This window comes from Bactrocera tryoni, chromosome 4 (genome assembly GCF_016617805.1).
Source record: "Bactrocera tryoni isolate S06 chromosome 4, CSIRO_BtryS06_freeze2, whole genome shotgun sequence".
Taxonomy (NCBI): Eukaryota; Metazoa; Arthropoda; class Insecta; order Diptera; family Tephritidae; genus Bactrocera; species Bactrocera tryoni.
Window position 1 is genome coordinate 63897568 of NC_052502.1, and position 27228 is coordinate 63924795.

At 36.5% G+C, this 27228-nt stretch overlaps 3 protein-coding genes and 1 pseudogene across 7 annotated transcripts in view; 1 reads left to right on the plus strand and 3 right to left on the minus strand.

Annotated features, from left to right (window-relative positions):
* The first annotated feature begins 1651 nt into the window (after positions 1-1651).
* Positions 1652-27228, plus strand: part of LOC120775000 — a 46599-nt gene continuing 21022 nt past the window's right edge. Inside the window, exon 1 of one of the 2 annotated variants that reach the window (XM_040104925.1) lies at positions 1652-1723. The gene's annotated coding sequence lies outside the window, so the exon portion shown is untranslated. Of the gene's footprint in view, positions 1742-27228 lie in introns of both variants that reach the window. The other variant, XM_040104922.1, reaches the window with a different exon arrangement.
* On the minus strand, positions 1670-4145 carry LOC120774656 (annotated as a pseudogene).
* On the minus strand, positions 5186-8016 carry LOC120774994. The gene has a single exon (XM_040104913.1). The coding sequence runs from the start codon at positions 6853-6855 to the stop codon at positions 5458-5460; it is 1398 nt and encodes a 465-aa protein (XP_039960847.1). The 5' UTR covers positions 6856-8016; the 3' UTR covers positions 5186-5457.
* LOC120774992 (zinc finger protein 492-like) lies at positions 9841-14644 on the minus strand. 4 transcript variants are annotated; one of them, XM_040104911.1, is made up of 8 exons: positions 14479-14630; positions 14258-14420; positions 14139-14189; positions 13925-14026; positions 13786-13860; positions 13634-13708; positions 13251-13574; positions 9841-10978 (listed from the first exon to the last, which is right to left on the minus strand). In XM_040104911.1, the coding sequence occupies exons 2-8, from the start codon at positions 14345-14347 to the stop codon at positions 9983-9985; spliced, it is 1713 nt and encodes a 570-aa protein (XP_039960845.1). In that variant the 5' UTR covers positions 14348-14420; positions 14479-14630; the 3' UTR covers positions 9841-9982. The 4 variants fall into 4 exon arrangements, with proteins under 4 accessions (XP_039960845.1, XP_039960844.1, XP_039960843.1 ...); XM_040104910.1 differs by having other exon boundaries at positions 13958-14026; positions 14258-14644; XM_040104909.1 differs by having other exon boundaries at positions 14258-14644.

Below are 27228 nucleotides of genomic sequence, written 5' to 3' on the forward strand. Positions count from 1 at the left end.
AGGTAAGAAGTTGTAAACTCGAATAACTAGTAATAAAGGGCTAAAAAGTCTCCGTAAGATGGGCTATTTCCGAATTGAGAAAATTGTTACTATGGTATTTTCTAGACATAGATTCCTGTGTTACCCGATTACTGGGAATAAGTCAAGTTAATCCACTTATAAGGTGGGAAAATGCGGTTCACAGGACGAGGATCGCTGAAACTAATATTGGCTCAGGTACCATCCAACTAGAAATAATGAAGGGATGCCCGCAGGAGTCCAGTTGTGGATGAGCTTCTGGATTTTTTAACTTCCAAAAGCGTGCACTGTCAAGGCTACATGGCTACATCTAGAGGTGAATCTCCATATCAGTGTGGAGATAATAGAAAAAAGGTCTATTTTAGACCCGCTGTCAGCAGGGCATGGTGAAACAGGTAATGGTGTACCGTTGGCACTCTTTCCTAGAGGCGACATGACCGCGAGAATTTACTTTGAAAAGCGGTTCAAAATTTCACTCGTCAGCAAAAATGAATGGGAGGACTCCATCCATGAGAAATACCTTCATAGGAGCACAATGCAATGGTATACATACGGTTCGAAAACAGCAGATGGATAGATGGATGGATAGAGCAGATTTCCAATCATTTTTTAATCGGAAGTCTATGCCATTGGCAGATGTGCAGTGATTATTCTTGAGAAAAGCTATTACGGGGAACGAATTGTCACTCTCAGTAATAGTAAACCACTTCTAATTAGCAATGGTATTCTTCTTCTTTACTGGCATAAACACCGCTTACGTGATTATAGCCGAGTTAGCAACAGCGCGCTAGTCGTTTCTTCTTTTCGCAAGGTGGCGCAAATTGGAGATTCCAAGCGAAGCCAGGTCCTTTTCCATGGTCCTTTCTACGGATTGGAGGTCTTCCCCTTCCTCTGCTGGAATGTTTTCGTCCATACGTACGATATGACCTAGCCAGCACAGCCGCTGTCTCTTGATTCGCTGAACTACAGTATGTCAATGTAGTATATCTCATACAGCTCATCATTCCATCGAATGCGATATTCGCCCTGGTCAACGCACAAAGGACTATAAATCTTTATCTCGAAAACACCTAGGGCCAACTCATCAGATGCCTCTGCATCAGATAGCACGACGGGAATAATGAGTGACTTAGAGAGTTTGGTTTTTGTTCGTCGAGAGAGAACTTTACTTCTCCCTTTCATAGAGACATTAATGGAAATGAGCTAGAAGGTTAAAAATTAAGGCAGCTGGAGGGATTTTATGGAGGTCCCTGCAGATAGCATTGTCATCTGCATAGATTTGGGTACTGTTTCACGGATCGATGTCGCTTGTGTAACCAAAGAGAAGACACACCAGAGCACATACCATCCGGTGAGAAAAAGCATTACAACCATTAACCCAGCAGCTTTACTAAGTCTCTTTGATTTGACTGTGTTAAACGAAGTATTGTAATAACGGAAGAGGGTACATTAGACCACAGGTCGCAGAGCATTCCTTCATTTCATTATATCTATCTAAAAAAGCGTTAAGTTATCGATTTAGAAATAAGTTAGGTGTACATCCATTAAATTGCAATTTCATCTGACAATTGAGTGATCGAACGCAAAGTAGAATTTTAAGGCTGACGGTTTATCGGGAAAACCTATACAGAATAAGTAAAACCTCCCAGAGTTAAACCAACGTGAAATGTGATTATGGAAATCGTTTTTATGTCGATCGATTCGGGTATGACAATCAAGAAACGTATGTATGATACATTTGTATTTAAATTTCATCTAGTCTGCATTTCGGCAAGTGTCTCAATACTTTGCAAAAATTGTTTGCTTCGGTATGACAATAGTGTTTGTTATTATATTATAGTTATTTGTGTTTAAATATAAAATTATTACTTTTTTGTTCACTAACCAAATAGAGAAACACTATAATTGTATTTTACTTTAAAGCATGACTATAGAGCCTTTTGAACTTGCTGCAACTAATGTTGTACCATGTGACTTCATATGAGCACTCAAACCGGCATATTGAGCAAATCGTTTATCACAGATCTTGCAGGCATATTTCTTTTCTATAGCATGGATCTGTTTGTGTTGTCGCAGATGCTTGGTACTTGTAAAACCTTTATTACAAATATTGCAAATTTTATCTCGCACATTTTGGTGCACTTTCATGTGTTCTCTATAAAAACCTTTACTATAGAAACCCTTATTGCATATTTCACACCTGTGGGTAGGCTTATTCTCATGCTTTCGCATGTGCATATTAATTTTTGACGAAGTACGAAAATTTTTACCGCAGACATCGCAAACGTATGGCTTTTCACCGGTGTGTGAGCGCATATGGATTTTTATTTCTGTGGTCGTTGCGCACGGCTTGCTGCATACCTCACATTTATATAAGTAGTCGTGTACATGCCTTCGTAAATGTACCGATAAATTTGTGGTCAACTTAAAACCATGACCACACACATGGCATTTAAATGGAAGTGAACCATCATGAGATGCAACATGCACTTTGTACTGACATACTCCCGCACTTATTTTCCCACGTATCGAACATTCATAGGGAGCAACATCTACTTCGAGATATGAAATGTGTTCATAAAATTTGCAACTTGGCCTATAGTTCTTATTTTGTTGTTTGCATAATATTTTTAGTCTTTTTTCATGAGAGCATATTTTTCGAAGTCGTCCAATTTCACATCCGATATCGTAACGTGTCAGACTTAAACTTGTTTTTTTTTATTAAATTTATCGTGAACAGCTTTTACAGCTTCTCGTCGTCTATTACCGAATCTGTATGCTATATCTGTTTCATCCCAAAGACAAGAATACTGTTTATATACATATGTATTTCCGCTAAGAGAACGCTTTGAACATCATTTAAAAGACTTCCGGGCATTGACATTTTTATACTCTCGCAACAAAGTTGCTAAGGAGAGTATTATAGTTTTGTTCACATAACGGTTGTTTGTAAGTCCTAAAACTAAAAGAGTCAGATATAGGGTTATATATACCAAAGTGATCAGGGTGACGAGTAGAATTGAAATCCGGATGTCTGTCTGTCCGTCCGTCCGTCTGTCCGTCCGTCCGTCCGTGCAAGCTGTAACTTGAGTAAAAATTGAGATATCATGATGAAACTTGGTACACGTATTTTTTGGCTCCAGAAGAAGGTTAAGTTCGAAGATGGGCAAAATCGGCCTACTGCCACGCCCACAAAATGGCGAAAACCTATAAAATGTCATAACTAAGCCATAAATAAAGATATTAAAGTGAAATTTGGCACAAAGGATCGTATTAGGGAGGGGCATATTCGGACGTAATTTTTTTGGAAAAGTGGGTGTGGCCCCGCCCCCTACTAAGTTTTTTGTACATATCTCGGAAACTACTATAGCTATGTCAACCAAACTCTACAGAGTCGTTTCCTTCAGCCATTTTTATATACAGTTCAAAAATGGAAGAAGTCAGATAATACCCACGCCCACCTCCCATACAAAGGTTATGTTGAAAATCACTAAAAGTGCGTTAACCGACTAACAAAAAACGTCAGAAACACTAAATTTTATGGAAGAAATGGCAGAAAAAAGCTGCATCCAGACTTTTTTTTAAATTTAAAATGGGCGTGGCGTCGCCCACTTATGGACCAAAAACCATATCTCAGGAACTACTAGACCGATTTCAATGAAATTCGGTATATAATATTTTCTTAACACCCTGATGACGTGCACGAAATATGGGTGAAATCGGTTCACAACCACGCCTTCTTCCAATATAACGCTATTTTGAAATCCATCTGATGCCTTCTCTGTATAATATATACATTAGGAACCAATGATGATAGCGGAATAAAACTTTACACAAATACGGTATTTGAAAAATATGTAAATGACGGATAATGAAATTTCGATTATCACTTTATCATGCGAGAGTATAAAATGTTCTGTGGCACCCGAACTTAGGCCTTCCTTACTTGTTTGAGCTGTTGTTGTTGCAGGAAGGACAATTGCGTTAACCTCAGTTTTGCACTTGACCTACAAATAAAAAGAAAGTGTAGCTTTAAATATACGCGATTAAATTTTTTGGCTCATACATCTAGTAAATGTATGTATGTTTAAAAAATGCATATTTATTTCAACGTTGCCCAAATGCATCTTTTTTAAACCAACTTAGTTCTCATGGTTTGCAGTTACACTCAAAATTCGATTTATCCAATTTTATTAACCTGACAGTATTGCGTTATTAAATACAAAATTTCATTATAATCTTTATATATATAAATCTTCAGACCGTGTGTTTGAAATTGAACTGCTCCTAAACAGCTGGACTGATTCTGATGCAATTTTTTGTGTGTGTTCAAGGATATTCGAGAATGGTTTAGTTTCACAATTTGGTCTACTGGAAAATGTTTTTTTAAATTAATTTTTCATTTGTAATCAATTACTAATTTTGGAATGTTTGACCGATAGATGGCGCTACCATCGCAGTATCCAATATTCAAACCTTAAATTGGCGTAAACGTGCAATAAACAAAACGATGCCAAAGTAAAAGGCGACATCTGTAGACAAGTTTTCATAACGTGGATAGAGTTGTTCGCTCTTAAGTAATAAATTGGGTGATTCAATACATCTATGGGTAGCTATAACATTTTTTTCATACCTGCTAACTATTGGAGGGGGTATCTTGACAGGCAATTGCAAAAGATTTGGCATAAAACAATTGCGGCATAACTGAACTGTTGATAAAAAGGTCTATTAAAATTTGAGATACGCAAAAATTTTTTCGAAGCATTGCAAGACTGATGCCATAACCCTGCCAGCTGATTTTTTTGTCTTTCCACGCTTGCTTTCTGTTTCATTTTTGTTGCTTCACCAAAAATGCGATTATTCCTTAACTAATATTTGTAATCTAACTAATAGAAATCATATAGATGGTATAAGTAGTACTACCTATGTATCAGCCACAGTAAAACATGGGCTGGTCCTCTAGTCTATATATATAACAGAAAATTGTGTTAGTTACACCATTTATAACTCAAGAACGGCTGAACCGATTTGGCTGAAGATTGGTGGGGAGGTAGCTTAGAACCAGGGTAAGGACATAGAATACCTTTTATCTCTTTATGTTAAAATTTAATACAACAATATCCGAAATAAGTATGCTCTTTTGGTTTGAAAATGTTTACTGGTTTACTTTTATTTAACAGATACAATTCGCTTTTAGTTGCAATAATCTTAATTACAAAACGTTATTCTTTCCACTTTTTGTTACAATATAATCTTCACTTAATCCTTTCGGTTTTAGTTAAAATACTTCTTCTTTAAATAATGACGTTATTCTTTCCACTTATAGTTACAATATAATCTTCACTTATTCCTTCCGGTTTTAGTTAAAATACTTCTTCTTAGTTTGCTGCGCGCGTCTGTTCAGTTTGGCGACCGACTTCTGACTCCCTTTCTTTTTGCTCATCGCAATCGGAGCAACCCACGCTCCATAATTTCTGTGTTATCCCTTTTCCTATTTTCCCTTTCTGCCAGGGATGCCATCCCACATTCGGCCCTCCTGACTCTGCATTCGCCCTCAAATGGAGGTTGCCATCTTTTCATATTTTCAGCTACAGTCGTCGTGTGCCCGGGGCCCTCGTGATACGCTACCTTTTCTACTTCGTATCTGTCGTGTCCTAAAATCTGTTTTATCTTGTACGGACCGAAAAACTTGGGTCTCAATTTTAAAGCGGTACCATATTGGGTACGCTTAATCGCAATTACCTCATCAATTTTATACTGTACGCTTTCTTTCCTGTTTTTGTTAAAAGATCTCTTATTTTCTCCCTGAATTTTCGCAATATTTTCCTGTGCTTCCTTTCGCTGTGACTCTCTTTCCTTATCTAAATCATCAATAGTTATCTCGTCTAGAACTGAATCTATTGTTCTTTTGACTGAGAAATGTCCTTGTTTATGAGCTATTCTAATGACTTTGTTTTCCATCAAAGATGGTACTACTATAAGTTCCTTGATGGGATCTTTATAGAGCACACCCTGCTTCACGTAAAAATCTTCATACTCCGCATGTCCCAATACCTTAACAACTGCTCGGACCCAGTCGTCCACTTCCTGTGCTTGCTGAAGTCGATCATGCAACGTATCTTCAAGCAACAGACAAGACACCCTGCTGAGCGCATCTACATGACGCATTTTGCTGTCCGACCTATGTTCTGATGGCCTATTCGTACCCCTCTCTACTACGTATCCCAAAAATTCCACGGTTTCCATGAGAAACTGACACCTTTTCCATTCTGCTGCTCGCCCTAGAACACGTCGTAACTTATTGATTCCTTCCTTTTTATCCTTAGAGGGAATGATCAGGTCGTCCATGTAAGCCACGCATGTCCCATCTTGTATGTACTCCCTGAAAACTGCAAAAATAAATCTCGAAAAAATCGCTGGAGAGTTTGTTATCCCAAATGGGACAAAACGAAACTCGTATTGACCACTATGGGTAACAAAAGATGTAAACTTTCTCGAATTCCTCTCAACTGGTACATGGGAGAAGCCGTTTTCCAAATCTAACGTAGTAAATACCCTGGCACTTTGCAATCGCTCGAGTACGTCATCAATGATAGGCATTGGGAAGTTATCCCTCATTATTTTTAAGTTAAGGCGTCGATAGTCGCAACAGAGCCTCTTGCTCCCATCCTTTTTCTGAACAAATACTACGGGTGACGCATAATTGGAAGTACTAGATTGTATAATCCCCTCATTCAACCACTTTCCTATTTGCTGTTCTACGATACACTTGTCCACGTAATGCATCCTACATGGACCCTGATAAGTTGGTATGTCATCCGTTAACGTAATCTTCATCTCAATTGGTGATTTATACTGTGGTTTTGGGCACTATTCTCCAAGTAAACTCGCTATTTCATCCGCATGATCCTTTCTTAGATGATGTAAATCTAACTCTTCCATATTGCTTTGTTCAGCAGCTACCAACCCAATCTCTCTGCGTTCGTGGATCCATTCGCGTATTAAATCTCCTTCCTCAGTTCTTTCTTTCTCTTTATCTATGTTATTACTCCTAGCTTCGGATTTATTACCCTTTTTCTTTAAAAACTTTACACCGTTTTCTGACACTTCTAGATCGACACACTTTGGGATATTATTACCTATGATTGTCGAATAGCAAATATCTCGTTCCCCTACCACATGGAAAACTACCGGTATGTCTATCCCGTCGACATAAATCTGGCATGAAAATGAGCCTATTGTTGTAAGTTCACTTTTGCCTATTCCCACCAATCGCCTTTTGTCACTATCCAGTTCGACCCCTCCTAAACTTATTAAAACATCATAACGCAGTAAACAGAGATCACACCCAGTATCGAATTAGGCAGACAATTTTATATTGTTCAGTACCATTTCCTTGAAAATATCGCATTTATTAGACACTCCTAACTGTTCATTTGATAACGCATTTGCTCTTTCGACTTTCGCGCCTAACGACTTTCCACACTTTGATGCGATGTGTCCACTCTGACCGCACTTAAAACACTTGATAGTTTGCTGAGGACAGTTACTCGCTAAATGCCCTACAGTGCCACACCTAAAACAACGTCTCTTTTCCGTTGTCTTCCTCTCCTCGATGACTTCGTTTTTTACCTCTTCCCCACGTCGATTGGGGTCTGCCTGCTGTCGACTTGACCGAATCTTTTCCCCTCTGGCTTCTTACAAAAACTTTTGCCGCTCCTTTTAAAAGTTGCTTGGCATATAAAAACTTCTGAATGTCCGACTATTTAACTGCGAGTGCATTTTCCTCAAATTCTGTAACCCAGTCTTTCACAGTCGGCTGACTTACTCCACTGAAATTACTCAACGATTCCTCGATTTCATGTAACGTGAAAGACGTGTGATTCACTAGTGTCTGTCTTGCCCCACCGTCAACTACCGAGGATGCATCCTCAAAATCTGAAACATCATCTACTCCCAATCCAAAATGTTCGCATAATCTGTCCTGTAAAGTGACCTTGCGCCCTCTTGTAGGAAGCCCCAGCTCTACAAGCTTTTCCTTCAGTTCGTTCATTGTCAACTAAAAATTTGTTCACTGTCCATGTTAGTCAGTTACGCGTGCAGCAATTACAAATTCAAAATGCTTTATAAACGAATAAATACAAAGTGTATGCTTATGTGACTACTTTACGATAAACTTTAAATTTAATTATTTAATGACAATTATTTTACAGTAATTCAAAAAGTTAAAACTAACTACTCTTAGTAACTTATCTATATAATGAACTCCAACGCTTGACGCCACCTCTGCTTTGGCTAAGTCCAACGATGTCCCTCGTAGTTACCACGTTGTTCGGATCTATTTGGCCGCCACTGTACGCATTTGTTGCCCTCACATATGCAACTAGCCCTGCTGTATACTCTGCTTCGCGCAGATTTTGCGGCCACCACTGTTTTATACTTCTGAGTCGCACTCACACATTACTCAAAATGAAATTTTCTGCGTCTGCGTTACTTTATAGCGGTACTTTAATAACGGATCTAACGATCCACTGCGCGGCTGTACAGTTTTCCAGAAATTTCGGAACTTCTAAGAACTGTACTTTGCACCACGTGCCCGCACAACCGTTTGTCTCTTACGAACTTTTCGGCACAAGTCTAACGCAATTTTCGTTTATAGTTTTCCCTCAAAAGGAAAAATCCGCACTTTCCACTTCTGACACCAATTTGTGGGGTTCGCTACCCTCTTCAGTCCACAATATCCGAAATAAGTATGCTCTTTTGGTTTGAAAATGTTTACCGGTTTACTTTTATTTAACAGATACAATTCGCTTTTAGTTGCAATAATCTTAATTACAAAACGTTATTCTTTCCACTTTCAGTTACAATATGTATAATCTTCACTTATTCCTTTCGGTTTTAGTTAAAATACTTCTTCTTTAAATAATGACGTTATTCTTTCCACTTATAGTTACAATATAATCTTCACTTATTCCTTTCGGTTTTAGTTAAAATACTTCTTCTTAGTTTGCTGCGCGCGTCTGTTCAGTTTGACGACCGACTTCTGACTCCCTTTCTTTTTGCTCATCGCAATCGGAGCAACCCACGCTACATCATTTCTGTGTTGTCAGGGTTGCTTGTATTTCATTCACAATAGATGCAAATTGGCCATTTTTAACAATGTTGCCAACGAAAATCTCACAAACTCCCTAAAATTTTGAGAGTTATTTTTGGATTCAGCAACGGAGTTAGCTGTGGTAACTCCTGAGTTAATCCCGAAAAATGCAATTAATCTGGTTTAACGCTGCCGTCTGTCAATGCTATAAGCGGTGTCTACGCAAATAAAGAAGAAGAGGAAATATATTAGGGGTATTCTCTTGCTCTTGCAAAACCCGGTGCACGGTGCAAGAATTGCAGATTTACAACGGCACAACAACAAACACACGCAGAAAAATATTTGCAAGGGCTGTAAAATATGTCAGGCCAAAACCTATGTGTATTTGCGTGCAATGTCACGCAAAAATATAATTGCAACCCTGTTGTAGTTGCCATTTTACATAAAGACATATTACGTCGTTAAATTGTTGAGGAAGATAAGTTTTAAATTGATTTTATTATTTCTATTTAAATTTTAAAGATTTGTTACAGTTTTTTTTTCTTAAAAATGTATGCAGAAGGTGCGCCAATTCACAATAGCCATGCTTAATAGTCATTCACAACAAATTGACCGAATTAGCCATTCATATATCACTAGATTCTGCAATGGGTGCTCTTGTATATTTCGGTATAGTATTTTTGCAATCTGCAATCTTGCAAGAGCAAGAGAATACCCCTATTATTTACTAAATTTATTCATACAAAATTTTTATTGCTTATTATCACGAGTAGTACAAGTAGAAGTAAAATCAAATTCTTCGATAAACATAGAGGCAAAAAATATACATAAATACTGTACTCTATGATAAATTTATTTATTAATAAGTATTTACTCCTGATCTTCTTGTACTAAATCAACACTTTTAGAACTAATCTCCATTAATGTCGTACCATGTGACTTCACATGGCCGCTAAGTCCAGCATACTGTGCAAAACGTTTACCACATATATTACATGCAAATTTCTTTTCGGAAGAATGGATTAGCATGTGTTGACGTAGATTTTGATTACTGGTAAATCCTTTTTTACATATACTGCATAATTTGTCTCGCACTGCGGAATGGCCACGCATGTGTTTTGTCAACAAAGATCTCATATAGAATGTTTTATTACAAATTTCACATTGACAGCGAGGTTTTTTATCGTGGCGTAATTTATGCGGCCGCAAATCTGCTAATGATCGATATTTTTTGCCACAAATTTCACAAACATATGGTTTTTCCCCAGTATGAGATCGCATGTGAGTCCTCAATTCGGTTGTTGTTGCACAGGGTTTGTCGCACACTTCACACTTATACAAGTAGTCATGAACATGCCTACGTAAATGTACCGTTAAATTGGTCATCAACTTAAAACCATGCCCACAAATATGACACTTATATGGCAACGAACCATCATGTGATGCCAAATGCACCTTGTATTGTTGTATGCCATATAATAATTTTTCACATATTTGACATTCGTAAGGCGAAACGTCAGTCTCAAGAAATGCGATGTGACTGTAAAATGTGCACGAGGGCTTAAAAATCTTATTTTGTCGTTTACACCCAAATTTTTGTTTTTTCTCATTAGAAGCAAGCTTTCGAAGTCTGGAAATTTCGCGTTCTATATCATATTTTGTGAGGTTTAATCCAGTTTGCTTATTAAAATCTTTAAGTAGCATTTGTAAAGCTTCTCGCCTTCTATTACTAAATCTGTATGTAATTTCTGTTTCATCCCAAAGAGTGGTCAGACTGTTATAAATTTTAGCTAAAACTATAGCTTGTTCATCATTTAACTTGGTTTCTGGAGCTGTGAATTTCCTCAATAACGGTTTTGGTTTTACCTGTAATAAAATAGTGAATGATTTTGTTTAGAAAGCTTGTTACGAAAAACAAAAGTATTTTTGTGAACTAGAACTCACATTTCATTAAGAACTAATCAACTGTATGGCATAATGAAAAGGGAAGTGAATCGACAGCTTTCCGTTTCCTATCTGCGGATAATTTAATTAATAATTGTGACCGTTTGCAACAATTTGTCGACCGGAAGCTGCCTAATATTTCTGATAATTGCTAATACTATGGCGTGGATGTTATTTAATTTTAAATTATATAACTCGAACCAAAAAGCTTTCGGAATTGAGCAGATTACTAAGAAATTACAAGAAATACGATTAATGGGCGTGTTGTGATGGGGTCGCACTAAACAGTTAATTATATTCAATTTTAACGAGTTACTACAATATTTTGTTGTGTACATATCATCTGGCTAAAACTAAAGATTATAAGACGATACCATTTCTTCGATATTTGAGTTAAGGATTTTATATGGGTTTCTTATTGTCTTAAGCATAGAGAGCATAATATAGCAGTTTGAATATCCTTTGGGTAAGACTATTGATTTGGAGATGTTAGTGTTGAACTTCGTTTCGATTGTGTATTTTAAAAAAAATCAATACTCTTTGGAGGATTGTTTTAAAACTTTGTCATAATAACTTTGAGAAAGATGAATGGTGATTTTTAAATAAAAAACTATAAGAGAAATTATTTTCAGTTACACCAAAGCTCTAGCCTTCCAAATAAACGAGTTTCGATACGAATTTGATTTTGGTCTACCATTTTGTATTGCAACTACATATAGTGGTCCGATCTAAATCACATATTCGGAGATAGTGTTCGCTTTGAAAATAATTCATGTCAAAATATAATAAATTTAAAAAAATGGATTTAAGATAGCAGATAACATTCATAACAAGAAAAACGTTAACTTCGGCTTCCCCGAAGTAGTAACTATGTGTTTAAGTAAATCTAAAGGCGTAACCGCCCAGTGGTTTTCATCCAAATTTTGAATATATCTCGTTTACTGAAAAAGTCTACAATGCAAGCATTTGATTCCGATCGTTCAGTTTGTATGGAAGCTATATGCTATAGTAATCCGATCTAAACAATTTTTCTGGAGATCATATTATTACCTTAAGCAGTAATCCATACCAAATTTCGTGAAGATATATCGTCAAATGAAGAAGTTTCTCATGCAATCATTTGATTCTGATCATTCAGTTTGTATGGCAGAACAATTTCTTCGGAGATTACATTGTTGCTTTAGAAAATAATCTATACCAAATTTCGTGAATATATCTTGTCAAATGCAAAAGTTTTCTATACAAGGACTTGATTCCGATCGTTCAGTTTGTATGGCAGCTATATGTTATAGTGGTCTGATATGAGTAGTTCTGACAAATGAGCAGATTCTTGGAGAGAAAATGACGTTTGCAAAATTTCAAAACGATATTTTAAAAACTGAGGGACTAGTTCGTATATATACAGACAGACGGACATGGTTAAATCGACTCAGCTCAACATACTGATCATTTAAACATATACTTTATAGGGTCTTCGACGCTTCCTTTTGGGTGTTACAAACTCCGTGGCAAACTTAATATACCCTGTTCAGGGTATAAAAATACATATGTTTGAAATTTAAGTTTGCTAATATAATATTTCAAATATTTTTGGAATTATAGCCTCATAAAATTTAGCAGCCTTGGTATTAGAAACTTATCTTTCCTTTCAAAAAAATATGACATTTTTTTTTAATATTAAATCAGTTGTTTGACCATTAAAATCTTGTATGATTCGCCATGGCAAAATATTGTTTATTCAATGCGATTTGTATACAAACAACTATACCAACAAGTCAAGTTTCTCAATATTTGTTTTATGAAAAATGAAGTTATAAAAGAAATTAATAGTATTTTACCACAAAGGGTTTAGAAAATAAAAACTTCAAAACTAAAACCAAGTGATAAACCATACATTCCGATAGTGGAGTGTAGTGTAGTATAGCGTAGCTTTAAAAAATAAAATGACTTAAGGGTAAATGTGAATATAGCTATTAAAACTTAATAGGTAATAAATACTTGTCATTTTCGGTTGTTCATAGTCAATTTTGCTAGCTTCAATTACGATTCAGCAGGAATAATGATTTTCAAGCATATCATAAGCCTATACACATATTTATGCACATATCTTTACCATTCATAGAACTTCAATTAAACACTATATTATTTAGTAAACAAGCAAATTATATGTATTCTATTTTTTAATTTAACTTACCTTAGCTTTTTTTCGTTTTGGCTTTAAAAACATAGCAAAATCGTTAATCCAAAGAGGTGTATATATTTTGCCTTTTGAAAGGTAAACTTTTTTTCGTACCAATTCAGTCCGAAGCTTACTGCTTAATTTTGCAATCATTTTACGAATTGACTCCCATTCGCTTGGAATACCCACTTCTTCAGCAATATTTTTAATTTCCTTCTCTCTTTTCTTATTATCTCTGGGTAATTGCAAATCGTTATCCCACAGAAAAGGCCGCTTTTCATACCCTTCAAATATTGCGAGCATCTTATTTTTATTAAACGATCCATTTAAACCAAGTTCCTGTTAAATTAATATAAACTTATCATATAATATAAGGCAATACATACAAATTATTATACCTCTATATAAGCAGCAATCTCAGAATTTTCTGTATTACATCCTTTATAAGTATTTTTTTCAGATGTATAGTTTTCCTGTTAAAAAAAATAATGATAATATAATATTAATAATTTAACATAAATAAAATATAACTATATAAACATTACTAAACCTTTAAATGAACCGCAATTTCAGAGTCCTCTACATCATCTTCATTGTCAGTATAATTTTTTTCTGTTTCACTTTCCTGTATTAAATAAAGAAAACTATTTATATAACATGGATTAACTTTATATATATTTAAAGCTTACGTTCAACTCTTTAAAACCCATAGATTTTTTCACCTGGTTATCGTCCAACTGTATTTCAACTTTTTCAAAATCTTGTAAATTCGTTCTACTGTCATCGCTGTCCTGTAAGGCGTTATATGTTTACATAAATTTTTTCAATATGAATTTATATGAAAGGGAGTTATGTATATAATGGGACACTCATGTTTTGATTAATTAAGTTTCCGAACATCACCTCATTCGAATCTGCCGCCGAGAATTGTGCAACACCATCGTCCATGTCTTCCTGTAATTAAAAATTAATGTAAAGTATATAATGGACAACTGTCGATTTATTGCATTTCCAAACATCACCTCATTTGAAGCTGTGATCGGCAAGTTGTTATCTTGTTCAATATCTTCCTGCAAGGAATTATCATCTTCATCCTGAACTTTAGGGTTCATAAAATGACACAGATGATCCTCACAAATGTGTTGAATGAAATCTCCTAACTGAAGAAAAGTGTAGTCGCAAAAGCTACAATTTAAGAAAAATTCTTTTTGACCAATTGACAAACGAGTAGTAATTTCCCCACATTTCTTTAAATCAGCACTTTCAATTTTATGTTTTTCCATTTGAATTTCCATGTTTAGTGGTTTTTAATACTTCACTATTACTCATGAATATTATATTTATAGTTAAGAATAATGAATCTGCGAGGAAGGTAAACAAATTTGACCACCAACAATTTAAGTGATGTCATTAATAATACTCGATAATATGTCAAAAAAATTATTGGCGAAGTGTGGCCATCAAGATGCAAAAGCAGATTAACTTGAAAATTTTACAAAAGCAAGCAAATATAAAATCCTAATATTTGCTAAATTTTTATCACTCTCGCGTGCTTAATTTTTATTCGCTTCAGTTAAGAAAAAAGTATGGCTTTCTATTTACAAAATATGAAAATCAAAAGTTACAAAAAATAGATCCAGCGCATTTACACACTATAATGCTAATTCACATACTTTGCTTCTGACATTTGCTTTGACAGAAAAGTTGAGTACGTTTATATCGAAGCGCAACGCAGCAAGGTGAAGCGGCCAACTTTTTACGCTTTGCCAAGTAACTGTTGCAATTTTTATTAACAAGTAACTCGAAAAGAAAAACTTTCATTTCGTTATAAGTTTTGCTTTCTTCGCTTTAAAGTAAAAGTATGAAATGTCAAACAGAGCGAATAAAGTTGTATCTGAAAGGATTATTACTATATCTTGATGTTTGAAAAAAATACTCAAATCAAAATAGCTTTATGAGAAATTGATTACATCAAATGGTCGAATGGTTATTCTGCACAGGCATTTTCGAATTTCTACTGTTTGAAATGGGCTTGAAGTGAGCTGATTTAGTTTCCGTTTCCCCTTTTCGCAAGCTTTTCGTTCATTAACTATTTGTTATATCGTTAGCTTTCTTATATATAAAAATAAGTTGGGCTTTTGTCTGTTCGCTATAGCTGACTAAACCGTGGCATGAAATGAAAAATGGCCTGAACCACTATGAAGGTAATACAATGAGGATGGTTAAAAAAAAAATAAGAAAATGTTCATTTTTAAACGACTTACGAGTGTAAATTCCAAAAAAAATCATTACTTATTTTTAACAGACAATGCTAAATTTAGACAGAGAATGTTATTTAACATTTAGCTAAGCTGTAGCATACTTATAAGGGCGGATCTTATTTTCGGAGATACAGCAGATTTTGTGACGTGGCGTCCGTGTTCACTAGAATTGTCTCCAAAACTTTAAACGCGTTTTTCTCGAAACTACTTTTTTGAGGTGGTTGAAATGATATCTCAAGTTCTACTAAACCGATTCCTATGAAATTTGGTATATATCTTTATACAATGCTCTATCGTGTCTGTGTTGGATTTCCAAATATTTTGATTTGAAGTATTTTAAAAAAATTCGAAAAGGTCGAAAAAATCGGGTCGGGGTTTTGTTATTATTATTATTTTTTTTTAAATAATCAACCCGATAACGACATCCTTATTAATGAAGAATCTTCTTGTTTTAGATCTCTACAACGTTGCAATTTTTTTTAAATTACTAAAATGTCAATAAAAACCATATAAAAAAATGGATGGTAAAAATTTTCATTTCGTTTTTCATTTTTTTTATCTTAGTTTAAAAAATGCCTAAAATTCATGCGTCTAGACCAGAATACCCCCTTAATATGATTTTCCACAGCAAATGCTCAAACTCGGGGAAGGAATTTTTCCCACTCCAAATTTAAGGAGTAATTGTAGTCAATAGTTTAGAAATTTCAATATATGCATCTGACATCAAGAATTTGCACGAAAAGACATTTCATTGGTTGTGTGCTAAGGCAATAGTGTCACCCAGAAATGATAGTGTTAACGAAATAAACGGTTTAATTATTCGAAAGGTTCAGGGAGAAATAAAAAAATACAAATCGATAGACACTATGACTAATATCGATCCCCAGAAGCTTTTAAATTCATTAAACCCTTCAGGACTGCCACAACATGAATTGGCTTTAAAAATTGGAATTCCAATTATGCTTTAGAGAAATTTAAGTCCTTCATGCATGTGCAACGGGACGAGGCTGCTTATAAAGGAATTGAAGGACAATTTAATTGCAGCAACCATTATCACCGGCCCAGCAGCTGGTCAACTAGCCCATATACAGAGGATTCCTATGATTCTAAGTAATCTGCCAATCTCATTCAAACGCCTTCAATTTCCAGTGAAAACATCTTTCGCTCTAACTACAAACAAGCCCCAAGGCCGAACTTTCGAATTAGTATTGAATAGAATTGACCTACGAAAAGAATGTTTTACTCATACATACTTACTGTTTGTTGGTCTATCGCAGGTCGGAGGTCATGAAAATCTATTTGTATTGCTGCCACAAATTAAATTAACACCAAATATCGTTTACAGGGAAGCTCTGACTCAATAAATTGTTTTTCAGGAGCTGAGAAAATAAATTATATAGTAAAAAGTAAAATAAATAGTGGAGGATGGAGTCATATATAGAAGTTCACGCAAGTGAGGAAAGTTCTCTGACCGCCATTCACTTGGGAGTGGCCAGAAACGATTATTTTACATATGACTCAAGCAGCTCACGACTTCCGGTCTTTGATCAAGTATCCTCTGTGTAGCCTAAGAACATTCGTTTGAAGGCGAGTGAGGAGGCGAAACATCCCCTCCGTAGGGTTGTGCGCTGGGTTTGGGACCCGCCACGTAAAAAAACACCGCCAATGAAAGGAAGCAACAAGCCTTGGATGAGAGACCCCCCTTTTGATGACGACCATGGCAAACGAAATAAGAACTACGAATTATCACTGCGGTGAATGAACGTCTAGCCACATATCGCTGATTTGCGCCCACGCCCCGACGGAAGAGAAGGACGATGTGACCAAAGATGCCTTCTATGAGCGCTTGGAGAGCGCTTATGAGAGCTGCCCCCGCCACGATGTCAAAATCGTGCTTGGCGACTTTAAAGCCAGGGTGGACAAAGAATGTATCTTTGGCACTACGGTCGGTAAATTCAGCCTCCACGACGAAACATCCCCAAATGGGTTGAGGCTGATCGACTTCGCCGGGGCCCGAAATATCTGTAGTACTAGATTCCAGCACAAGAAAATACATCATGCTACCTGGCTGTCTTCGGATCGAAGAGCCAACAACCAGATCGATCATGTTGTGATAGACGGAAGACATGTCTCGAGTGTTCTAGACGTGCGTACGCTCCGAGGTCCTAACATCGACTCGAACCACAATCTTGTCGCAGCCAAGATTCGCACCCGCCACTGTGCAGCAAAAAGCGCACGTCAACAAACACAAGGAAGGTTCGACGTCGAGAAGCTGCAATCACAACAGACAGCCGAACGATTTTCTACTCGGCTTGCACTCCTGCTCTCTGAGAGCACTCGTCAACAACTCGGTATAAGGGAACTGTCGGACGGCATTTCAAACTTCTTACGTACAGCTGCTTCTGAAACCATTGGTCTTCGGAAAATGCAAAAGAACAGCTGGTACGACGAGGAGTGCCGTGTCTCAGCGGAGAGAAAACAGGCTGCCTACCTCGCAACGTTACGATCGACCACAACACGTGCGGGATGGGATAGATACCGAGAGTTGAAGAGGGAAGCGAGACTCATTTGCAGACAGAAAAAGAAAGAGGCCGAAATGCGTGAGTACGAAGAGCTTGTTAAGCTGGCCGACAGGGGTAATGCTCGAAAATTTTACGAAAAAATGCGGCGGCTTACACAAGGTTTCAAGACCGGAACGTACTCTTGTAGAACCCCCAATGGTGATCTAGTCACCGATACCCAGAGCATACATAAATTATGGAGGGAACACTTCTCCAGTCTGCTGAATGGCAGTGAAAGTACAACGTCAGGAGAAGGCGAACCAGATTACCCAATCGATGACGATGGAGCAGACGTTCCATTGCTCGACCATGAAGAAGTTCGAATAGCAATTACCCGTCTGAAGAACAACAAAGCGACGGGGCCGATGGATTGCCGGCCGAGCTATTCAAACACCAAATGAGTGTAGGCCAGTGTTATTGATGTATCGAGACGGCCAACAAAAAAATACATTTATAATTAATAATATATTTGATAATCGAAAACTTTTGTGTAGATTTTTGAAGCTTATGCTTTCAAACCAATCAACGAAGAATAAATGAAAACATACATAAACTTGGTGATAAAATACCCAAATTAATTTCACATGGAAATTAGGAGGGATTGTAGTTAATTTTTATCTCGTGCAATTTTCGTCAAGCAAAAAGGCAATTTAAAATGTTTATTAAACAAATAAATATTACTCATAGATTTTATTCAAAATCTTACCACTTACCTCACCTTCATTCAAATTATCCATTCTATCTTGTCCACCACACTCCGACGCTTTAATTCTCTACGCATATTTGTTTGTAGACTACTCATTTTTGTCAGCATCTCGATATCTTTCCTTATATTTTTCTAGTAAAATATTGTATTGTATCGCTTTGGATTCACGAACGTTGTATTGAATACATTTCCTATCCCACAACGCCGGTAAAGTGTGGTACAATTCAATAAGCTCAATGAAGAATTTTTGCTCAGAGTTAAGGCCGTCTTATTCTTCTTTAACAGTATTTTTATACTGGGTTCCATTAGGATCTAAGGTAGAAATATTAGAGTTTAAAAGATATCTAGCGAGAAGAAAATATTAATATTATCTAATTATTAAATTAATATAACATTTTAAGATATAGTTACATATTTGAAATACCTTTGTTTCACCTAAATAATTGTTCTTCAAGAAATCCATGGATTCAAAATAATACAGACGGGATATTACATTTGGAGGACATCTTTTTAATTAGCGACGATATGCTGATCGGAGATTTTTAATTTTTTTTATAACAACTGTTCTATTGGCATCGGGATATTTTTCTCTATACTTATTTAATAAAATATCAAAATCTTCTCGTCTTTTGTTTTTGTTCATATAATGTTTATGTTTATTGTTTCATAGTGATGGTAAATTTCGGAACAAATCTATTAGCTCAAGAGTGAACTCTTTTTCACCCATAGCTTTGTCGTCTCCTACTATTTTTGAATCAGTTAAATTTTTAGAATTGTAATCAACTGTCTTCTCGGGACTATTGTTCTCGCGATTGTTCTATAATTACACAGAATATTTTTTTTTTATAGATTTATAATAGCAAACTTACAACCTCGTTGCCTTCACTTATAAATTCGCTTGAAATGTCTTCTTCCTTCATATGTAACGCAGTATCCATTCCAACTGAATCCAGTTCTATTTCAACTCTCTCAAATCCATTTAATATACAGCTTTTGTCATCGTTTACCTACTAGCACATAATATTTTTTGAAACAAAGTATTTTTAAAACAATTATATACATACCTCAATAGGATTTTCCCATGGTTCCTCAAATTCTATATCTTCTAAGGTAGGACTTCGCTCCGATTCAGATTCCAAGGTATTAAAACTCAGCCTATGATTCTCACACATATCTCGTATAAACTTATCCAATTGTAGAAATATTCTTCTTAATTGGCGTAGACACCGCTTACGCGATTATAACCGAGTTAACAACAGCGCGCCAGTCGTTTCTTCTTTTCGCTACGTGGCGCCAATTGGATATTCTAAGCGTAGCCAGGTCCTTCTCCACTTGGTCCTTCCAACGGAGTTGAGGTCTTCCTCTTTCTCTGCTTCCCCGGCGGGTACTGCGTCGAATACTTTCAGAGCTGGAGTGTTTTCGTCCATCCGGACAACATGACCTAGCCAGCGTAGCCGCTGTCTTTTAATTCGCTGAACTATGTCAATGCCGTCGTATATCTCGTACAGCTCATCGCTCCATCGAATGCGATATTCGCCGTGGTCAACGCGCAAAGGACCATAAATCTTTCGCAGAACTTTTCTCTCGAAAACTCGCAACGTCGGCTCATGAGTTGTTGTCATCGTCCAAGCCACTACACCATATAGCAGGACGGTAATTATGAGCGACTTGAACAGTTTGGGTTTTGTTCGTCGAGAGAGGACTTTACTCTTCAATTGCCTACTCAGTCCGAAGTAGCACCTGTTGGCAAGAGTTATCCTGCGTTGGATTTCCAGGCTGACATTGTTGGTGGTGTTTATGCTAGTTCCCAAGTACTACAACTTCAAAGTTATGACGTGAGGTTGATGACAGGAGATATTTCGTTTTGCCCTCGTTCACTACCAGACCCATTTGCTCTGCTTCCTTGTCCAGTCTGGAGAAAGCAGAACTAACGGCGCGGGTGTTGAGGCCGATGATATCAATATCATCGGCATACGCCAGCAGCTGTACACTCTTATAAAAGATTGTACCTGCTCGATTAAGTTCTGCAGATCGAATTATTTTCTCCAGCAGCAGATTGCAGAAGTCGCACGATAGGGAGTCGCTTTGTCTGAAACCTCTTGGTTTCGGTTGTTGATTTGCCGGGTCTAAAGCCACACTGATAAGGTCTAATCAGTTTGTTGACGGTGGGCTTTAATCTTTCACACAATACGCTCGATAGAACCTTATACGCGATGTTGAGGAAGCTTATCCCACGGTAGTTGGCGCAGATTGTGGGGTCTCCCTTTTTGTGGATTGGGCAAGTGCTTGCATACATAGTATACGAGGAAATTAAAATAAGAATTGTAGGTAAACTAGAGCTGTCAGCTGACATCTACATAGTAGCGGGAATGTGGTTCATCCAGAGAACTTAAAGCATAGAGAAGGTGCAGGTTCGACAGCGAACATTTGTTAGATTTATAGTAAGGAATTCACCTCACAAGCACAGCTTTCTCACATACTCAAGAATATGAATAGACATAAATATACATATGTATGCATGCTCCTTATGATACTCCCAACAACAGCATTGTGATATTTTCATGCTTCATGAAGAAATCAACCAGAGGATCGCTTGTATGTGATACATATGAAAATAGATATGTATGTATGTATGCTTTTGTGTTTTGCCCTCAGCAATTCCTTATTGACATGTAAAAATAATTAGGTATGATATGAGATGATATTTTGTATGAATGCATGCTTAATAATATTTATAGTCAATTTGGACTTGCATATTTAATAATTTAATTTGATTTTTACGTAATATACTATACTATAAATATGTTTGTATTATATTTCTTACTAATAGAAATTAAATTTATCACAACAATATACATACATACATACTTATGTATGTATACGTATGTACATCTTCTATCATAGTAATCTTATGTCTCTGTACATGCTCATATCATAATCTTATTATCTGCTCATATAAATGTACTTATGTATACGCATGTGCGCATTCAGAAATTCAAATCATGATTTTATCACTTATCAATATATTACATGTGCGCCCATTGATCTGCATGTTCATACATTCATATACATATACTTATATGTCATTCACCGTCGAACTGTCATCGTAACCGGTTGCTTTTCGCTCTGTGCTTATTGAGTTTGTTAAAACGGTATAACGGTTTGTTCTGCGTTTATATTACGCTCGTGCTTTGTTTGTGAATTAATTTTTTATCGTTTTATATCTTTTCAATCACTTAATTTCTTAATTTGTTAAACTAAAATTCGCGTTTACTATGGCCCCTGGGGCCACCAAATTAGGGGATAATAGGTTTTCCCTATTATCTCCAATAATGAAAAAGAAAAGAAAAAAACCAAATCCGATCCCGTTAGACCAATTTCCAGAATTACCAGTCTCAAACACGGATGATCCAAAATTTTTGGTCATGTCATCGCTGGACGACAACAAGCCACTTAATTCGTCATCATGCTTCGCTACGTATAAAGGTATTCAAGCAATCAGTAAGGAAGTAAGTAAAGTTACTGAGCTACGTGATGGTAGCCTACTGCTCTTTGTAAATAACAACAAAACAGCTAGCAAATTTCTTTCTGCAAAAATTTTACCTGGCGGAGGTCATATCAATGTCAAGCTTCATAATACTTTGAATACGGTTAAAGGCACCATATACGCCCCATTCCTGAATAACTTATCAGAAGAAGATATTGTTGATGGTCTTAAGGAGCAGGGTGTTTCTGCTGTACATAAGTTTTCACGAATTGCTGACGGCTCCCGTAATCCTACGGGTGTAGTTTTATTAACTTTTGATAAATACAAACTTCCTGAAAGAATTGATGTTGCCTGGAGGAACCTCACTGTCCGTCCGTATTACCCTAATCCTATGCGTTGTAAGCAATGTCAATTAATTGGCCACACAGCAAAATACTGCCGTAATTCACCTTCTTGTGTCTCATGCAACCTCCCTTCCGATCATACCTCACCTACTGAATGTAAGAGAATAATGTGTGCAAATTGCTCGGGCGACCACCCGGCATCATCTAATACTTGCCCTAAATATCAACAATCCAAAGAAATATTAAAAATTAAAACTATTTATAAATGTAGTATGCGAGAAGCTGTTACCAAGTATAAAATTCAATTTTCTCATACAACTTCTAATGCAAACTCTTTTGCCTCTATAGCTAAAATTTCTAACAATACTAATCAAATCAATAATGAAACAACACCTAATAACAAATCCAACAATCCTACCAAAACTAATCTAACAACAACTACAGACATCAATTCATCTAAACAATCCCTTCCAACCCATCCTACCTCCTCTTCTGCCACTTCTCGCTTCCCTCTCTTTTCCCTTTATCCATCTCTGACTCTCCTCTCCAATATCCTTTCCTCCTGTCCTATCACCCTCCCCCACCCTCTCACTGCTCATAAGATCTCTTGCATTACCCAATTTTTCCTTCTTACAATGAAGACATTTAGTTTAAAAATAAAATATTCGTAGCTTAACTTTTTTCTTTTATAAGTTTACATATGATATGATTACACTTCTTCAATGGAACATTAACGGTTATGTTAATAATTATATTAACTTAGAGTTACTTATGGGATCGTACAATCCATCTATTATCCTGTTGAATGAAACTCACCTATCTTATAATGCCTCAGCTTTTTACCCTAGGGCTTATGTGGGATATTTTATTAATCTCCCACATAACACCATAACAAACGAGGGAGTTGCCATCCTAGTTAAAATCTACCTCACGTATTACTTCCCATACCCCTTTCAATTTTTTCTTCTGTAGCTATTGAGATCCTTGCCCCCTATAAAATTTCAATCATCTGTGCTTATTCCCCTCCTGATCAATCATTTTCTACTACTGAATTTTTAAATCTTATTCCTTCCGGTTCAAATCCTTTTATCTTGTGTGGTGACTTCAATGCTTGGAGTCCCCTTTGGGGCTCTGCTTCGGCTAACTCCAAGGGACGTAGCATTGAGGATGCCTTACTAAGATCCAACTGCATTGTTTTAAATGATGGTTCCCCCACCCATTTTTCCACTCACTCTACCTTCACTAATATTGATCTTTCCATATGTTCTGCCTCCCTCTCCTCAAAAATATCTTGGTGTTGTATTGATGATCTCCATGGCAGTGATCATTTTCCCATCCTTTCCAAAATATCTACTTCTCGCCCTCATTCATTTTTTAAGCCCAGGATTCGGTTTAAAACTGATTCGGCTGATTGGGATAGGTTTGAAGAAGCCTGTTTTTCGCATTCACGTTATTTCCCCTTTTCTTCCAATATAAATCAAGAGGCTTCTAGAATCCAAAAAATTATACGTTCTGCTTCTAACTATTCTTTTCCCCTTTCTTCTTCTAAACCAGTCAAGCTTGCTCCTCTTTGGTGGAATAATGAGCTTTCTGCACTAAGAAATCTGAAACAGATCGCATGGCATCAATTTAAACGTTTACGTTCTAGTGCAAACTTAATAGCTTACAAAAAATCCAATGCACTTTTTCGCCATAAAGCTAAGGCTGCTAAGGTTCATTGTTTCCAAGAATTTACGAATAATATCACTTCTTCTTCGGATTCTAGAAAAATCTGGACTGATATGAAAAGACTGGCTGGTTTATCACCTTCTTCTCCTATCACTTATTTAAATACTCCTCGGGGCACTCTACTATATCCCAAAGATATAGCCTTAGAGTTTGCCACCCACTTTTCCAATATTTCTTTGGACTCCAATTTCTCTTCTGATTTTTCCTCTAGTAAACTTTCTTCTCTTTGCTCTCCTTACCTTCCTCCTTCCACCTTATCTCAATCAGCTGAATATTTAGATGCCGATATATCTGAACTTGATTTTAATTTAGCCCTCTCGTCAGTCAAGGGCAAAACTCCTGGCATTGATAAAATCTCTTACCTTATCATCAAGCACCTTCCTCCATTCCTTATATCCCGTCTAGTCAAACTTTACAATAGTATTTTTCTCAGTGGCAACTACCCTGTCCTCTGGAAGACTAGCGCGATTATTCCTATTTTAAAACCTGGTAAACCTCCTGGTGTGGTCAGCAGTTATCGTCCCATTTCCCTTCTTCCTTGCCTTGGTAAATTGATTGAAAAGATTATTGCTACTAGACTCGCCTGGTATGCTCAATCTAATAATCTCATTTCGCACAACCAAGTTGCGTTCAAGAGGGGGCAGGGTACGTTGGATGCTCTCCTGCACCTTGATCACTTTATCTCTGATACTCTGTCCCACAAAAATCATGTTTCTATTCTTTCTTTAGATTTCCTAAAAGCATTTGACAGGATTGGGATTCATGTAGTGTTAAGACAGCTTAGTAGGTGGAGAGTGGGTTCTCGTATTTTTAACTTTGTCAAATCTTTCCTATCCAACCGTAAATTAAGTGTTATCATATCCAATGTTTCATCCTCTGTTCTACCATTAGATAATGGTACCCCACAAGGGTCACCGCTCTCGGTGATCCTATTTACTATTGCATTTGATGAAATCAGTACCATTCTATCAGATTTTGTTACTATCCGGCATCAGATTTATGCTGATGATTTAATTTTATTCTCAAAAACTTCAAATTTGACTTCAGTAACAATTACTTTCTCTGAAATTTTATTGCGTCTTTCTCGTTGGTCCTCTACTTCAGGCACATCAATATCTTTTCCTAAATCGAAACTTTTTCATATTTGTAAAAAACATCAATGTACTATCCCAACGCTCACATTTGATAATACAAACATTTTGTGTACAGATAGTATTAAGTTCCTTGGTATTGTATTAGATTCTAAGTATACATTTAAGAAACATTGTCAGTATATAAGAAAAAGACTTTTTGTTAATTTAAATATTATTAAATACCTCTCATGTAAGCGCTCACTCATCGGCTCGGCTTTACTGGTCAACGTCACTAAAGCCCTCATCTCATCTGTAATTAATTATGGCTTGGAAATTTATGGACATCATTCTAAGAATCATCTAAAGATGCTTGCTGCGCCCTATCATTCTTCAATTCGTTGTTCTCTTCGAGTGTTTCCAACATCGCCAATTAAAAACATACTGACGGAAGCTGGCCTACCTTCTCTAAAAGATGCAGTGGAAGATAGCTTAAATAAGCTTTATTCAAAACTCATACTCAGCACGAACTCTACTATAAAAAAGGACTTTCAATCATCACTTTGCAGAAAGAGGTCTCCTAAAATACCGTCTTCTATTTTTAAAAGTGCTTTGTTTGCTAAAACCAATGAGTTGCCGCTTAAAATATTGCTGCCTTGCAGTAAATATATTCCACCGTGGAAAGTAAATGAATCTTCTTTCATTAGTGATCTTACTTTTCTTCGCAAATCCATCACTCCAAGCACTGTGTATAAATCTCGATTTTTGGAATTATCTGCGCACTTCAAATCTTTTGGTTGGCAGTTTATATATACTGATGGCTCCAAATCGTCGCATACATCTTTTGCTGTAGTTGATGATAACCAACAAAGAATATCGTATGGTTTATTATTTCCATTTTGTTCAATTTTTACCGCTGAAGCTACGGGTATTCTCAAAGCTGTCCAGTATGCCCAACAAAACCTTGGTAAATTCATCATCTGTACAGATAGTCTATCGTGTTTTCAAGCTTTAAAAAACCGCAGTAACTACAATGACGTCATTATTGGCATTAGATCGCTGTTGTTTTCGTTAGCACATAGACTAAAAATAATGTGGATACCCGGTCACTCTGGAATCATTGGAAATACTTTTGCGGACTCGGTGGCTAAGGAGGTGTGCATCACTCCAACAACTACATCTGCCTTGTTTGTTAAGAGTGATATAAAACGGCTTATTATTCAACAAAGATCCACTAAATTGGCGCTTGATTGGATGAATTACAGACACCACTACTCTAGAATAAATTCAAATCGTATCAAACCATCCTTTCCGTCATCGCTTTCATCTAATTATATCATTCCATATATCAGACTTCGCATTGGCCACTCCATTATCACACACGCTCACATACTAAATGGCACTCAGATCAACCAATGCCCATTTTGTGATTCAGATTTAAATCTATTGCATCTTCTGCAACATTGTCCAGCACTTCAAACTATAGACATATACTTATATGTACATATATTTGTAGACATTGGCCGATAGCCCATGATGCTAGTGCTGCGTATTTTCATATACTTATATGTACATATATTTGTAGACATTGACGAACAAATAATGCACAAGCATACAAACATACATCTGCGTCCACGTGTGAATATGTCACCAACATAAAATTGAAACGTTGTTCTACAAAAACAACAATTGCCTACTCGTAAATAGCATAAGCATGGCAAGCCAATATGGCAGCCGAATTGGCGAAGCCCAAATGTAGTAAATGTCACAACAAAAATGTTTTCATTCATAAACGCAAGCGCATATTCCACAAGCGGCCTCGCTTCATTCATAAAA